We start from the raw sequence: 17895 nt of genomic DNA, 5'->3' as shown, positions 1-17895 counted from the left end.
AATGCGGGACACCCCCGCCCGCACGACTTCTGGTTCCTCCTTGGCGGTTTATGTAAGCCACCGTAGTGGCGTTGTCCGATTGGACCTGCACGGGTTTTCCTCGTAGGACCAGTCTTGCGTGATGGAGAGCATTGAACACTGCGCAAAGTTCCAAGATGTTTATTGGAAGTTCCGCTTCTGCCGGAGTCCACCTGCCCTGGAACAAGTGTGGACCCGTGACCGCTCCCCAGCCTCTGAGGCTGGCGTTCGGTGTCAAAAGGACCCAGTTCTCCACCCAAAAGGGACATCCTCTGTTCAGATGAGTTGTTTGCAACCACCAGGCCAGAGGCAGACGGACCTCCGGAGAAAGCACCATGGTCTGCGTCTTTATCTGCTGAGGCAACCCGTCCCATTTGGACAGGATCAATGGTTGCAGAGGTCTGGAGTGAAACTGGGCATATTCCCCCATGTCGAAGAGTGACACCATGGAGCCCAATAACCTCATCGCCGAGTGAATAGACACTTGGCGGCACTGAAGACAACTGCGTACCTTCGTCTGCAATGCAGAGATCTTTTCCTCCGTCACAAAGATCCTCTGCTGTTGCGAGACCAACAAGGCCTTCAGATGGAGAATCCTCTGTGAGGGAACCAGGGTGGATTTCTTCCAGTTTATCTACCAGCCGTGATTCTGCAATACTGAGATCGTCAGCTGCAGATGAAGCTGGAGGATCTCTGGAGACATTGCTAACAACAGAAGGCCGTCCAGATAAGGTAATAAGCGGACTCCCTGCATCCTCAGGTGAGCCGCCATGACTGCCATGACCTTGGTGAAAACCAGAGGCGCTGTTGCTAGACCAAAAGGCAGAGCCTGAAATTGATAATGTTTGTCGCGTACTGCAAACCTGAGGAATTGTTGATGCATTAAGACATTGGGGACATGCAGGTAAGCGTCCTGGATGTCAAACGACACCATGATATCCCCAGGCTCCATCGCCAGTATGATGTAACGCAGGGTCTCCATCCTGAACCGAGGCACCCTCAAAGACTTGTTGAGGGATTTGAGGTTGAAAATAGGACGGTAAGACCCATTGGGTTTCTGCACCAGAAAGAGATTGGAATAGAAACCCATGCCCCTCTGGGATAATGGAACAGGCACTATAACTCCAGCCTGGAGCATAGAGACCAATACTTTCTGCAATTCCAGGGCCTATTTCTGATCCGACGGAAGGCCTGTTGTGAAAAACCTGCTGGGGGGTCTGCACCGGAAGGATAGGGCATAGCCCCGAGAGACCACCTCGTGTACCCAAGTGTCCTTGGTAGTCAGATACCAACACTGGGCAAACCAAAGCAGGTGGCCTCCCACTTTGGGATCCCCCAAAGGGAGGCCCAGGCCATCAGGCCGAAGGCTTGTCGTCCGACTTGGTGGCAGGGCGCCTTGTACTCCAAGCTTGTTTCTTGGGCTTGGTAGACTTCTTGGACCTGGCCTGTCTTGGAAAAGACTGTACTTTGGACCTACCCTGGGGCCGAAAGGACGAAGTACCCGACCCTGACTGGACTGGAGCCGATGGGAGACACGCAGACTTGTCTGCGGCCAAAGTAGCTACAATCTTGTCCAGATCAGGGCCAAACAGGACCTGTCCATTAAACAGCAAACATTCCAAGCCCTTCTTGGAATCGGCGTCTGCCTTCCAAGAACACAACCATAGGGTGCGACGAGCGTCCACAGCTGCAGAGGAGATTCTGGAGGTGAGAAGACTGATATCTAAGGCCGCCTCATTAATGTAAGTAGCCGAGTCCCTGAGATTACCAACTAACTCACCCTGCTCTGCAGACGAGTCACAGTCCAGAAACGCCTCCAAACTGTCAGCCCAGCGCTCCATGGCTCTGGCCACCCAACACACAGCCATAGCCGGTCTGGATGCCCCTCCAGCAAGGGAATAAATGGACTTAAGGCATATTTCAACCTTGCGATCCGTAGCATCCTTTAAGGAGGACATGGGCAATGTAGCACTTCGTACTAGGCGTGTCACATGAGAATCCACCTGCGGAGGAGATTCCCACTTAGAGAAATAATTATCCGCAAATGGGTATGCAAAAGCCAAACGTTTTTGAGGCTGGTACCGTTTACCCGGATTTTTCCACGCCTCCTCTAAATGATCCACTAGTTGACCAGAAAGAGGAAAAACCGTGGCATCACTCCTAAATATCCTTAAAGAAGGCGCCACGGGGGGATCGTCATCCTCAATAACTAAGGCCGCAGTCGTACGGACTGCACGTATTAGGCCCGGTATATAGACCTTAGACTTAGAATCCTTTTCTTTAGTACAGATGGGCTCCTGGTCAGAAAGGTCAAATATCTCACCGTCATCAGACGACACATCATCTTCATCATATTGAGCAGGCTGAGACGGTAATGGACGCTTATGCGGCCGCAATGAAGACTCCCCCTGTAAAACGTCCGACAGGTGTTGCACCGAAGTGGACAAGGAATTAACCCCGCAGGCTTTTTTGAGACCTGGGGGGGGCAACAACGGGAGACTCTGGGGTACCACTAACTGTCTGGGGAACCCCTGCATGGGTGACGAAACCAACGACTGCTGTGAAAACCCCATTTGAGGAAACGCAGGGGGTGTCGCTAGCTGACCCACTAGAGTTGTAAGCGCCTTAGCAAAACAAGCCCATGGCGGCTCTTGCAACGGCGCAGTGACCGAAATCGGGCGTGAAAGTAAATAACAAGCCCTACATAACCCATCAGAGTTACCATCACCCTCCGCTAACGGTACATTACAGGCAGTACACTTAAGCTGGAGAGGAAAGTCACGTTCACTCTCAGACATGATGAGTGGAACGGAGCTGTATGTGACACACCTCACAGGTAAATACTTGTACAGTGAGGCAATAAGCACCCTGCAACACCGCACCGCAGGGGCTCTTAGCAGAGGAAGACAGGGATAGTGAAATGGCTGACAGTAGAAAGTGAAAGTACCGGCAGCAGTGCTAGCAAGAAGTCACATACAATGCAGAAGAACAACCCCTGCACTATCAGCGCTGAGCTCAACTACACAGACAGAGTCTGGTAGGAAAACAGCGCTACATACACTGACCTTACTAATGGAGGAGAGGTATGCGGGGGACCCGGATCACACAGCCACCGGAGATCAGCTTCCAGCAGCGCTTGCCAAGTCCTGAAAGATGGCCGCCGAGGAGCAGAGAGGTGGCGGGCCCGGGGGAGGAGCGCTGCACACACAGGCACAGACCGCTGTGGAGAGGCCGTGGCGCAGTGGGGGAGGCGCCGGCTGTGAACAGGGAAGGCGCGCTCCCCCGGCTTGCAATTAACCCCTGGGACGCCGCGTTTCCCGCACATCTCGGTCCACTGTCCCTGGGGCATAGTGGAAGCGCAGGTTAATACCTGGCTCCACGCTGCAGCCAGTCCCCAGGGAGACCCCTGCCTGGGGACTTGGAACTGTGTTACCGGCGGGGACCCTCCGCAGGACCCCGCCGCTTACCTGGCCCCCTTGGATCCGGCCACAGTTCAGGTATCCGGGGTCACCGCTAGCTGTGACCCCAGATACCCAACAGCAACCCTGGATCGGTACCGGCGTTCTGGTACTGGCTGGGTGTAGGAGAGACAGCATGGACGTCAGTACTGACTGTCCATGCTGTGCAGCCACAGCTGCACGAAGAAAAAAACTTCAGGGGCCATAACAGCCCCCCTCTATAACAGGTGCTCCGACTCAGAGCCAGGCACCAACGAAACTGATTTGCCTTGGCTCGGGGGCGGGGTATAGGAGGGGGACCAGAGTGCATCCTGGGAGGCTGAAAAACTTAACTCTGTGGTGCTTGTGACTGACGTCACCACCTATACCCCAAGGTTTCCTGTGGATACCCTATGGAACCTGCAGTAGAAATAAAGATGATTAGTAGGAGGATATAAGGATGATGAGTAATATGAGAGTATAGGGATGAGTAATAGGAGGATATTGGGATGAGTAATAGGAGGATATAGGGATGAGTAATTGGAGGACATTGGGATGAGTAATTGGAGGACATTGGGATGAGTAATAGGAGGACATTGGGATGAGTAATAGGAGGAACATAGGGATGAGTAATAGGTAGACATTGGGATGAGTAATAGGTAGACATTGGGATGAGTAATAGGAGGATATTGTATTGTGTAGTAGGAGGACATAGGGATGAGTTATAGGAGGACATAGGGATGACTAATAGGAGGAACATAGGGATGAGTATTAGGAGGATATAAGGATAAGTAATAGGAGGATATTGGGATGAGTAATAGGAGGATATAAGCATGAGTATTAGGAGGAGTTTCGGATGATGAGTAAAAGGAGGATATTGCGATGAGTAATAAGAGGATACTGGGATGAAGAGTAATGGGAGGACATTGGGATGATGAGTAATCGGAGGAATTTGGGATGATGAGTAACAGGAGGAGTTTGGGATGAGTAATAAGAGGATAATGGGATGATGGGTAGGGAGGATACTGGGATGAAGAGTAATGGGAGGATACTGGGATGATGAGTAATAGGATATTGGGATGATGAGTAATAGGATTTTGGGATGATGAGTAATAAGAGGATACTGGGCTGATGGGTAGGGAGGATACTGAGATGAAGAGTAATGGGAGGATACTGGGATGATGAGTAATAGGATATTGGGAGGATGAGTAATAAGATATATGGATGGGAAATAGGAGGATATAGGAATTATGAGTAATAGGAGGGCATTGGGATGAGTAATAGGAGGAGTTTGTGATAATGAGTAATAGTAGTTTTGGATGATGAGTAATAAGGGGAGTTTGGGATGAGTAATAGGAGGATATTGCGATGAGTAATAAGAGGATACTGGGATGATGGGTAAGGAGGATACTGGGATGAAGATTAATGGGAGGGCATTGGGATGATGAGTAATCGGAGGCTATTGGGATGATGAGTAATAGGAGGGGATGATGAGTAACAGGAGGAGTTTGGGATGAGTAATAAGAGGATACTGGGATGATGGGTAGGGAGGATACTGAGATGAAGAGTAATAGGATATTGGGATGATGAGTAATAGGAGGATTTTGGGATGATGAGTAATAAGATATATGGATGGGAAATAGGAGGATATAGGAATTATGAGTAATAGGAGGGCATTGGGATGAGTAATAGGAGGACATTGGGATGAGTAAAAGGAGGAACATGGGGATGAGTAATAGGAGGATATAGGGATGATGAGTAATAGGAGGATATAGGGATGAGTAATAGTTATATAGGGATGAGTGGAGGATAGAAAGCCCCCTCCTCTCTATCACCAGCCATTAGTACACGGTTATCATCACATCACTGAGCCTCACTCACCTGGAGACCTCTCTGCCAAACCTGCTGCTGCCAGTGTCGCTTCCGTGCTGAGCGGAACATTCCAAGCTGACTGCCGGGCAGCCACCGCTGATTGGTCAGTGAGCTCACCACTTTTGCGGCTAATTGGCAGACGGAACACTGAACGTGTGATGTCATCAGCGCAGTACCGGGCACACGAGCTACACACTGTAGTAGTGGTGGGGCTGAGGCGGCGGCCATGTTTCCGTTGATCAGACCCCTTTGGGACTTCAACGATATCTAACCGGTCACCCGCGGAGTGTAGTTGAGTGGCGGCCATGTTGTCGTAGCCCTTGAGTGTAAATGTACTTATCCTCCTAACTATCCAAAGACTAGAGGTAGAGGGTGTTACATGACTACAACTCCTATAATCCCCTACTGTCTCCTTAGGCTCCTCTCCTACCTATTATGGGTCGGAACAGATGAGAGTAGGCCAGGGCTTGTGTGTTACTGCCAACCCCCCCCCCCCCCTATATCTCCACTCTCTGCTGCACTACTAGTAAGTTCTGCGCCCCCTCATTACCCGCATTCAGCCCTCATCCTGCGGGACTGCCTCTCTTATACAGTAGGACGTGCCCCTAGCCCCCTAACCTGTACTCGGCCTATTGTAACTCCCCTGTCACACTTTCCCATGGCGTATTGGCTGGACACGTATGTCACGTTTCACCCCATGTATCTCCGTGTAGATTGCGGGTACGCGAGCCATGCCCCCCTTACCCTCCTGTTGCTGGTTAATAATTAATCAATGTATTAGTATGGTGTTTGTTCCCAGTGTAAAGGAGTAAAGCGTACGCTGGCTCTCTATAAATAAATGTTACCAATAATACTGTTAATATTATGTACAAGTGATGTTATGGCGCACAGAGACTCCTATATATAGTATCTGTCTCAATGGTGAGGGTCTAGCATCATGGATTATCGGTAGTGTCTAGTTTCCCTTCGCGGAGATGAATTCCCTAACGTCATCAGCTACTGTCCAACATCATTCCCTACCATCCATATGGGCATAGAGGGGGAATATAATCTTTTGGCGAAGGTAGCGAGAGCCTGGAGCCCGCGAGGGGACAAGTTTCTTCTTTAGGTGGCTTTTATGGGCATAGAACTGCACTTCCATCACTCATGTCACTAGCGCGAAGGAGGAAATAAGCTCTACCATGGATTATCATTGGCGGTGCTTTTGGATGTAGTCATAAGCGTACTATGGGATATACACCCTCTGCTGTAAACTGTGGCTGTGAGAAGTCATCTCTATGGCTTGTATGAAAGCACCTGTGTTTTTAGATTTATTACCAGTTATTTATATAGCGCACACATATTCCGCAACGCTTTACAGAGAATATTTGGCCATTCACATCAGTCCCTGCCCCATTGGAGCTTACAATCTATGTTCCCTACCACATGTACACACACATACACACTAGAGTTATTTTTTTTTTTTGTTGGGAGCCAATTAACCTACCAGTATATTTTTGGAGTGTGGGAGGAAACCTGAGTACCCGGAGGAAACCCACTCAAGCACAGGGAGAATATACAAACTCCACACAGGGCCGTGGTGGAGATCGAACCCATGACCTCAGTTCTGTGAGGCAGTAATGCTAACCATTACACCGTCTGTGCTGCCCGTATGGTCACAGAACTCCCTCTGTAACTTGTATTATCCTTATACTGTACAGTAGGGAATGCATTGTTATCAGTATCAGTGTATGTGGCTGGAGGTTATAGGGTTACAATTTCCATAGTTACCTGTCCTTGATAGCCAGGTTTTATCATTGTGTAATGATGAGGATTGTAGTCCATGATGGTCGGCTTATTGGGTACAGAATATACAGGTAAGATTCACCTGAGCGTGCAGCTAAGTCTCCCGGGAATGTATCGTACACTACCAGCAATTAATGACATCGGTGTACAAAAAACTGGGGGATGAGAACCAGAAATGCCGCTGTCGGACATCGGAGAGGGGCTGGACCTACCTTATCATGAGGAATAGCGTGAGCCTCTGAAGACTATAATTTCCTTCAGATGCACGGAATCCTGGCACCATGGTCATAGTGTTCATTCTAGCACCCTGCACCTGTCACAACCTGTGCAGTTCCTCTCTCCTGCCTGGGGTGTTGCACTCTGCTCTGGTGCTTCTAGCACACGGTGGTCTGTATTTCAGAGAGTGACATCCCACGCCTTGTAGCAATGTATTCTTAACTAGGGGCCTGATTCAGAGCCGCTCGTAAGCGGCCGCTCGTTCGCTCCGAGCGATGTTCGCACATCTACTCATGCGTATGGGTCGTAATGCGCATGCGCCAACCAGTTATTGCGGTCGGAAATCGTGTGTTCGCAAAATAGCGAGTGCCTGCTAATTTGAGTGACAGGATGAGGCGTTTGTGGGTGGTAACAGGGGAAGGTGCTTGAAAACGGGGAGTGGAGATCAGAACGCAGGCGTGCCACACGGTCAAAACGGGCGTTTAATGGGTGTGCATAATTAACAAAGCAGCGTCATCGGCCACGTCACTTGGTTGTCTTATAGCCAGAACTGCTCACATGATTGCGGTAGGAAAATGCAACCACAAGCAGTGCGAGCAGTTCAGACGCCTTTCGATGTACTCGATTAATCTAATAGCGGAGATGACGTATGATGTGAACGGCCAGGGGGCGTCTTTACAAAATAGCGAGCGCATGTTTCGTTTGCTCGTTCAGACATAGAAGCGTCAACAGACCGCAAAGAGCGAGCACCGGCATTAGCTGCACAGAGGCGGCAGCACCGGCATTGGCTGCACACACAGATTAGCGGTAGCACCGGCATTGGCTGCATACACAGAGGCGGCAGCACCGGCATTGGCTGCACACACAGATTAGCGGCGGCAGCACCGGCATTGGCCGCATACACGGAGGCAGCAGCACCGGCATTGGCCGCATACACGGAGGCGGCAGCACCAGCATTGGCCGCAGACGCGGAGAGGCGGCAGCACCGGCATTGGCCGCAGACGCGGAGAGGCGGCAGCACCGGAATTAGCTGCATACACAGCAGCACCGGCATTGGCTGCATACACAGAGGCAGCAGCACCGGCATTGGCTGCATACACAGAGGCAGCAGCACCGGCATTGGCTGCATACACAGAGGCAGCAGCACCGGCATTGGCTGCATACACAGAGGCAGCAGCACCGGCATTGGCTGCATACACAGAGGCAGCAGCATCGGCATTGGCTGCATACACAGATTAGCTGCATACACAGAGGCAGCAGCACCGGCATTAGCCGCATACACAGAGGCAGCAGCACCGGCATTAGCCGCATACACAGAGGCAGCAGCACCGGCATTAGCTGCACAAACAAAGGCAGCAGCACCGGCATTAGCTGCACACACAGATGCAGCAGCACCGGCATTAGCTGCACACACAGAGGCGGCAGCACCCGGCATTAGCTGCACACACAGAGGCGGCAGCACCGGCATTAGCTGCACACACAGAGGCGGCAGCACCGGCATTGGCTCCACACACAGAGGCGGCAGCCCCGGCATTGGCTCCATACACAGAGGCGGCAGCACCGGCATTGGCTGCATACACAGAGGCGGCAGCACCGGCATTGGCTGCATACACAGAGGCGGCAGCACCCGGCATTGGCTGCATACACAGAGGCGGCAGCACCTGCATTGGCTGCATACACAGAGGCGGCAGCACCGGCATTGGCTGCATACACAGAGGCGGCAGCACCGGCATTGGCTGCATACACAGATTAGCTGCATACACAGAGGCAGCAGCACCGGCATTAGCCGCATACACGGAGGCAGCAGCACCGGCATTAGCCGCATACACGGAGGCAGCAGCACCGGCATTAGCTGCATACACGGAGGCAGCACCGGCATTAGCTGCATACACAGAGGCAGCAGCACCGGCATTGGCTGCATACACAGAGGCAGCAGCACCGGCATTGGCTGCATACACAGAGGCAGCAGCACCGGCATTGGCTGCATACACAGAGGCAGCAGCATCGGCATTGGCTGCATACACAGAGGCAGCAGCACCGGCATTGGCTGCATACACAGATTAGCTGCATACACAGAGGCAGCAGCACCGGCATTAGCCGCACACACAGAGGCAGCAGCACCGGCATTAGCCGCACACACAGAGGCAGCAGCACCGGCATTAGCCGCACACACAGAGGCAGCAGCACCGGCATTAGCCGCACACACAGAGGCGGCAGCACCGGCATTGGCCGCATACACAGAGGCGGCAGCACCCGGCATTGGCCGCATACACAGAGGCGGCAGCTCCGGCATTGGCCGCATACACAGAGGCGGCAGCACCGGCATTGGCCGCATACACAGAGGCGGCTTCACCGGCATTGGCCGCATACACAGAGGCCGCAGCACCGGCATTGGCCGCATACACGGAGGCCGCAGCACCGGCATTGGCCGCATACACGGAGGCCGCAGCACCGGCATTGGCCGCATACACGGAGGCCGCAGCACCGGCATTAGCCGCATACACGGACGCCGCAGCACCGGCATTAGCTGCATACACAGAGGCCGCAGCACCGGCATTAGCTGCAAGGCGGCAGGACCGGCATTGGCTGCATACACAGATTAGCTGCATACACAGAGGCAGCAGCACCGGCATTAGCCGCATACACAGAGGCAGCAGCACCGGCATTAGCCGCATACACGGAGGCCGCAGCACCGGCATTAGCTGCATTCACGGAGGCGGCAGCACCGGCATTGGCTGCAAGGTGGCAGCACCGGCATTTTCTGCATACACAGAGGCGGCAGGACCGGCATTGGCTGCATACACAGATTAGCTGCATACACAGAGGCAGCAGCACCGGCATTAGCCGCATACACAGAGGCAGCAGCACCGGCATTAGCCGCATACACGGAGGCAGCAGCACCGCCATTAGCCGCATACACGGAGGCAGCAGCACCGGCATTAGCCACATACACGGAGGCGGCAGCACCGGCATTGGCTGCATACACAGAGGCGGCAGCACCGGCATTGGCTGCAAGGCGGCAGCACCGGCATTGGCTGCATACACAGAGGCGGCAGCACTGGCATTGGCTGCAAGGCGGCAGCACCGGCATTGGCTGCATACACAGAGGCGGCAGCACCGGCATTGGCTGCATACACAGATTAGCTGCATACACAGAGGCAGCAGCAGCGGCATTAGCCGCATACACGGAGGCAGCAGCACCGGCATTAGCCGCATACACGGAGGCGGCAGCACCGGCATTAGCCGCATACACGGAGGCGGCAGCACCGGCATTAGCCGCATACACGGAGGCGGCTGCACCGGCATTAGCCGCATACACGGAGGCGGCAGCACCGGCATTAGCCGCATACACGGAGGCGGCAGCACCGGCATTAGCCGCATACGCGGAGGCGGCAGCACCGGCATTAGCCGCATACGCGGAGGCGGCAGCACCGGCATTGGCTGCACACACAGATTAGCGGCGGCAGCACCGGCATTGGCCGCATACACGGAGGCAGCAGCACCGGCATTGGCCGCATACACGGAGGCGGCAGCACCGGCATTGGCCGCATACACGGAGGCGGCAGCACCGGCATTGGCCGCAGACGCGGAGAGGCGGCAGCACCGGAATTAGCTGCATACACAGCAGCACCGGCATTGGCTGCATACACAGAGGCAGCAGCACCGGCATTGGCTGCATACACAGAGGCAGCAGCACCGGCATTGGCTGCATACACAGAGGCAGCAGCACCGGCATTGGCTGCATACACAGAGGCAGCAGCACCGGCATTGGCTGCATACACAGAGGCGGCAGCACCGGCATTGGCCGCAGACGCGGAGAGGCGGCAGCACCGGAATTAGCTGCATACACAGCAGCACCGGCATTGGCTGCATACACAGAGGCAGCAGCACCGGCATTGGCTGCATACACAGAGGCAGCAGCACCGGCATTGGCTGCATACACAGAGGCAGCAGCACCGGCATTGGCTGCATACACAGAGGCAGCAGCACCGGCATTGGCTGCATACACAGAGGCAGCAGCATCGGCATTGGCTGCATACACAGATTAGCTGCATACACAGAGGCAGCAGCACCGGCATTAGCCGCATACACAGAGGCAGCAGCACCGGCATTAGCCGCATACACAGAGGCAGCAGCACCGGCATTAGCTGCACAAACAAAGGCAGCAGCACCGGCATTAGCTGCACACACAGATGCAGCAGCACCGGCATTAGCTGCACACACAGAGGCGGCAGCACCCGGCATTAGCTGCACACACAGAGGCGGCAGCACCGGCATTAGCTGCACACACAGAGGCGGCAGCACCGGCATTGGCTCCACACACAGAGGCGGCAGCCCCGGCATTGGCTCCATACACAGAGGCGGCAGCACCGGCATTGGCTGCATACACAGAGGCGGCAGCACCGGCATTGGCTGCATACACAGAGGCGGCAGCACCCGGCATTGGCTGCATACACAGAGGCGGCAGCACCTGCATTGGCTGCATACACTGAGGCGGCAGCACCGGCATTGGCTGCATACACAGAGGCGGCAGCACCGGCATTGGCTGCATACACAGATTAGCTGCATACACAGAGGCAGCAGCACCGGCATTAGCCGCATACACGGAGGCAGCAGCACCGGCATTAGCCGCATACACGGAGGCAGCAGCACCGGCATTAGCTGCATACACGGAGGCAGCACCGGCATTAGCTGCATACACAGAGGCAGCAGCACCGGCATTGGCTGCATACACAGAGGCAGCAGCACCGGCATTGGCTGCATACACAGAGGCAGCAGCACCGGCATTGGCTGCATACACAGAGGCAGCAGCATCGGCATTGGCTGCATACACAGAGGCAGCAGCACCGGCATTGGCTGCATACACAGATTAGCTGCATACACAGAGGCAGCAGCACCGGCATTAGCCGCACACACAGAGGCAGCAGCACCGGCATTAGCCGCACACACAGAGGCAGCAGCACCGGCATTAGCCGCACACACAGAGGCAGCAGCACCGGCATTAGCCGCACACACAGAGGCGGCAGCACCGGCATTGGCCGCATACACAGAGGCGGCAGCACCCGGCATTGGCCGCATACACAGAGGCGGCAGCTCCGGCATTGGCCGCATACACAGAGGCGGCAGCACCGGCATTGGCCGCATACACAGAGGCGGCTTCACCGGCATTGGCCGCATACACAGAGGCCGCAGCACCGGCATTGGCCGCATACACGGAGGCCGCAGCACCGGCATTGGCCGCATACACGGAGGCCGCAGCACCGGCATTGGCCGCATACACGGAGGCCGCAGCACCGGCATTAGCCGCATACACGGACGCCGCAGCACCGGCATTAGCTGCATACACAGAGGCCGCAGCACCGGCATTAGCTGCAAGGCGGCAGGACCGGCATTGGCTGCATACACAGATTAGCTGCATACACAGAGGCAGCAGCACCGGCATTAGCCGCATACACAGAGGCAGCAGCACCGGCATTAGCCGCATACACGGAGGCCGCAGCACCGGCATTAGCTGCATTCACGGAGGCGGCAGCACCGGCATTGGCTGCAAGGTGGCAGCACCGGCATTTTCTGCATACACAGAGGCAGCAGCATCGGCATTGGCTGCATACACAGAGGCAGCAGAACCGGCATTGGCTGCATACACAGATTAGCTGCATACACAGAGGCAGCAGCACCGGCATTAGCCGCACACACAGAGGCAGCAGCACCGGCATTAGCCGCACACACAGAGGTAGCAGCACCGGCATTAGCCGCACACACAGAGGCAGCAGCACCGGCATTAGCCGCACACACAGAGGCGGCAGCACCGGCATTGGCCGCATACACAGAGGCGGCAGCACCCGGCATTGGCCGCATACACAGAGGCGGCAGCACCCGGCATTGGCCGCATACACAGAGGCGGCAGCTCCGGCATTGGCCGCATACACAGAGGCGGCAGCACCGGCATTGGCTGCATACACAGAGGCGGCAGCACCGGCATTGGCTGCATACACAGAGGCGGCAGCACCGGCATTGGCTGCATACACAGAGGCGGCAGCACCGGCATTGGCTGCATACACAGAGGCAGCAGCATCGGCATTGGCTGCATACACAGAGGCAGCAGCACCGGCATTGGCTGCATACACAGATTAGCTGCATACACAGAGGCAGCAGCACCGGCATTAGCCGCACACACAGAGGCAGCAGCACCGGCATTAGCCGCACACACAGAGGTAGCAGCACCGGCATTAGCCACACACACAGAGGCGGCAGCACCGGCATTGGCCGCATACACAGAGGAGGCAGCACCCGGCATTGGCCGCATACACAGAGGCGGCAGCACCTGCATTGGCCGCATACACAGAGGCGGCAGCTCCGGCATTGGCCGCATACACAGAGGCGGCAGCTCCGGCATTGGCCGCATACACAGATTAGCTGCACCGGCATTGGCCGCATACACAGAGGCCGCAGCACCGGCATTGGCCGCATACACGGAGGCCGCAGCACCGGCATTGGCCGCATACACGGAGGCCGCAGCACCGGCATTGGCCGCATACACGGAGGCGGCAGCACCGGCATTAGCCGCATACACGGAGGCGGCAGCACCGGCATTAGCCGCATACACGGAGGCGGCAGCACCGGCATTAGCCGCATACACGGAGGCGGCAGCACCGGCATTAGTTGCATACACGGAGGCGGCAGCACCGGCATTAGCTGCATACACAGATTAGCTGCATACACAGAGGCAGCAGCACCGGTATTAGCCGCATACGCAGAGGCGGCAGCACCGGCATTAGCCGCATACGCAGAGGCGGCAGCACCGGCATTAGCCGCATACGCAGAGGCGGCAGCACCGGCATTAGCCGCACACACAGAGGCGGCAGCACCGGCATTAGCCGCACACACAGAGGTAGCAGCACCGGCATTAGCCGCACACACAGAGGCGGCAGCACCGGCATTGGCCGCATACACAGAGGCGGCAGCACCCGGCATTGGCCGCATACACAGAGGCGGCAGCACCTGCATTGGCCGCATACACAGAGGCGGCAGCTCCGGCATTGGCCGCATACACAGAGGCGGCAGCACCGGCATTGGCCGCATACACAGATTAGCTGCACCGGCATTGGCCGCATACACAGAGGCCGCAGCACCGGCATTGGCCGCATACACGGAGGCCGCAGCACCGGCATTGGCCGCATACACGGAGGCGGCAGCACCGGCATTGGCCGCATACACAGATTAGCTGCACCGGCATTGGCCGCATACACAGAGGCCGCAGCACCGGCATTAGCCGCATACACGGAGGCCGCAGCACCGGCATTAGCCGCATACACGGAGGCGGCAGCACCGGCATTAGCCGCATACACGGAGGCGGCAGCACCGGCATTAGCCGCATACACGGAGGCGGCAGCACCGGCATTAGTTGCATACACGGAGGCGGCAGCACCGGCATTAGCTGCATACACAGATTAGCTGCATACACAGAGGCAGCAGCACCGGCATTAGCCGCATACGCAGAGGCGGCAGCACCGGCATTAGCCGCATACGCAGAGGCGGCAGCACCGGCATTAGCCGCACACGCAGAGGCGGCAGCACCGGCATTGGCTGCATACACAGAGGCAGCGGCAGCACCGGGATTAGCTGCATGCACAGAGGCGGCAGCACCGGCATTAGCTGCACCGGCATTAGCTGCATACACAGAGGCGGCAGCACCCGGCATTAGCTGCATACACAGAGGCGGCAGCACCGGCATTAGCTGCATACAGAGAGGCGGCAGCACCGGCATTAGCTGCATACACAGAGGCGGCAGCACCGGCATTAGCTGCATACACAGAGGCGGCAGCACCGGCATTAGCTGCATACACAGAGGCGGCAGCACCCGGCATTAGCTGCATACACAGAGGCGGCACCGGCAATAGCTGCATACACAGAGGCAGCAGCACCCGGCATTAGCTGCACCGGCATTAGCTGCATACACAGAGGCTGCAGCACCCGGCATTAGCTGCATACATCTCTGAATCAAGACCTTTTCTCATTTTCATCAGAAAAACATTTGTAATGGAAACATCCATATTTCCCAGCAGATGGAGACAATGACGGATGAACATCTCACATTATCTCCAAAGTTTAATATAGAAGATAATGACACTCAGCTGATTAGATGTTACAGTATGGCTTCACATGTTGCAATGTAATGCCTTACCACCCTCTTAGTAAATGTTTATAGACTATAGCAGAGGTTCCCAAAATCCCCCATTACAGTCCATGTTTTAAGGATATCCATGCTTTTACCCTACAGGTCATGTGCCACGCCAATACCTGCACTACAGTTTGCGAGAGTCAACAACTTGTCTCTTTCACTTATCATCACTGTCTCTTTCGAAATATAAGAAATCCCTATTGTGCCAAGGCAGTCATTAAAGCTGGCTGGCGTTCCTCCTTTCTTTTATCTGTATCAGACTGGTTTGGCTAAAATAGATATTTGTCATGGGCATGGACGATAGTATATACTGACCTCTGCGGGTGGTAAATATGAGTTTTTTAGAGACACTTTGTTTAGTTGGCAGTACTTTAAGGAATCTTTGGCTTTCAGAGATAATTTTACTTTGTCCTCTACCTAGGCCTTAGCCGTTTGTCCTTTTCTTGTTACTAAATACCCAATAAAGAGTTTCTAGAGATGGTATCTTGTCCCCACCAGACTACTTGAGGCTCCCTTATATTTTTTTGTTACTGGAGAGGGAGCTGTTCCAGGTACCCCTTGTCATTGTTCTATCGGCCACTAGTCTCCTTGTCCCCTATTTCCTCTCATACCCCCACCCTACCTTGCAAAAAACTCAATAAAGTCCAAAAAATAAAAAAAATAAGAAGAGTTGGGCGTTTGTCTGCTTGAAAAAGTCCATCCACTGTCAATATTGGTCGGAAAATTCGGCAAAGCTAAAGCCTGCAGCCCCCTGAAAGACTATTACACCAGCCAATGAACCAGCTGGCGCCGAGGTGTCTGACAGTCTGCAGCTCATCTATTTTTGTAAATTAAGGGACAATGTTATGGTATATTAAGAAGAAAATATTTTGGAAACATTCTGCGTCCCATTCGCCCTCAATGTTTTTGGATATATCTCTGGTTCTGTGAGGGTACAGAGGAATACGATTGTTAGCTCTTGACCCTAGCTCTTCCTTTCTTACCTACGACTGCATTTTACTGTGCCCTCCCGAGATGAAGTCAACTTGTTCATGTTTTTATTTTTGTATTGACGTTGGTTCTCACAATGACCAGCATGAACACAGAACAGCCGCGCCAGAGTCACTGTCAGGTAATTTTAATAATATCTAATAAAAACATTTATGTTTAAAAGCGGAAGCAATAGGTTAATATCTTACTGAATATGAACACAGAATGATACGCAAGGCAATAATCAATATTCAAGCCCACAGGAAAATATGATATATAAACACTAATAAGCTGGAGTCAGAGTAGTGCCCTCCGGGAACGAAGGTCTCCTATTTATGCTTAATAGATGAGGGAATAATATCCCAAGTTCCTGTGGCTGATAGACAGTAATAGGTGCTGTCATGCTAACTCTGAATTTCATTCAGTCAAGTTTGTATAACAGGCTATAGGGTCACCATCGGCTGTGAATCCGGTAGTGTGGGAGCAGGTGTAACGTGCGTGGCAGGCTGAATTAAATCCCGTGCAGGGAAGCCTATAAGTGAGGGATGGTAATTTCCTCCGTGCGACTGTAAACCTCCAGTGTAATATGCTCGTAGCTTCAGCTGTAAATCTGGTATTATGGGAGCAGACGTGTATAGCAGGCTGAGTGGAATCCCTAATAGGGAAGCCTGTGAGTGAGAAGTGGTAATTTCCTCCGTGCAGCTGTACTGCCCCGGTATGGTGTACCGACTCGTGACTGCAGCCGAGCAGATGTACCAGCGTGACAGGCGGGCATAGGAGGTAGAGTCCTGTTACCTCGCAACAAATAGCAGCTCTTAGTGATAGTGCCATTTATCCAAATTCGTGTTCGTGGATCGCTCCATGAAGAATGAGTGAGAGTGTAACAATGGCTGACGCGTTTCCCCGTGGCTCCACCCACGGCTTCATCAGAGGCTTAAGCCGTAACAAATTACCAATATTGATGAAATGTGATCAGCCTGACAAGGGCCAAAGTAGGTTCAAAGTACAGAGGTAAGAAAAACCCTCAGCAGCAAAGATATTCAATCTAAAATTGAATATATTTTGTCCTTGTTACATTAACACATCCATATGTTTTTTATTGCTTAGCCATACTAATCCTGTGATAACTTCAGTCAAGGGCAATCTGTGTTAACCCTTTGAATGCTGCTGTGTGTATTTTTAACTAACATTCTCGTATCAAACTGACCATCACATGGCAGAAAGCACACTGTACATTCTTCTAACCTCTAAAGGGACTAACCATCTATAGCACATATACAAACTAAGTAACTAAAATGTGCTACAAAATAATAGTTATTATAAACATTTCTCCAACACTATACCATAAATCTGCATGATGTATTTATTATGTAGTGATGTCATGTACACTTATTTGAATACATTGTAAAGCTATAC

At 53.8% G+C, this 17895-nt stretch overlaps 2 protein-coding genes across 2 annotated transcripts in view; one reads left to right on the top strand and one right to left on the bottom strand.

Moving 5' to 3' along the window:
• LOC148506438 (gastrula zinc finger protein XlCGF66.1-like) overlaps positions 1-17895 on the top strand; it is a 104996-nt gene that overhangs the window by 50522 nt on the left and 36579 nt on the right. The gene's annotated exons all lie outside the window — the stretch shown is intronic.
• LOC148506439 (uncharacterized) overlaps positions 1-17895 on the bottom strand; it is a 127842-nt gene that overhangs the window by 81698 nt on the left and 28249 nt on the right. The window contains 2 exon segments of the mRNA XM_088446744.1: positions 2342-2494; positions 5337-5686. Of these exon segments, the coding sequence (XP_088302870.1) occupies positions 2342-2494; positions 5337-5686 (503 nt within the window).

Source organism: Taudactylus pleione, unplaced genomic scaffold (assembly GCF_031769625.1).
Source record: "Taudactylus pleione unplaced genomic scaffold, aTauple2 ptg000404l, whole genome shotgun sequence".
Taxonomy (NCBI): Eukaryota; Metazoa; Chordata; class Amphibia; order Anura; family Myobatrachidae; genus Taudactylus; species Taudactylus pleione.
The sequence above is the reverse complement of the archived record's forward strand: the minus strand, read 5'-3'. Positions and strand labels throughout refer to the sequence as shown.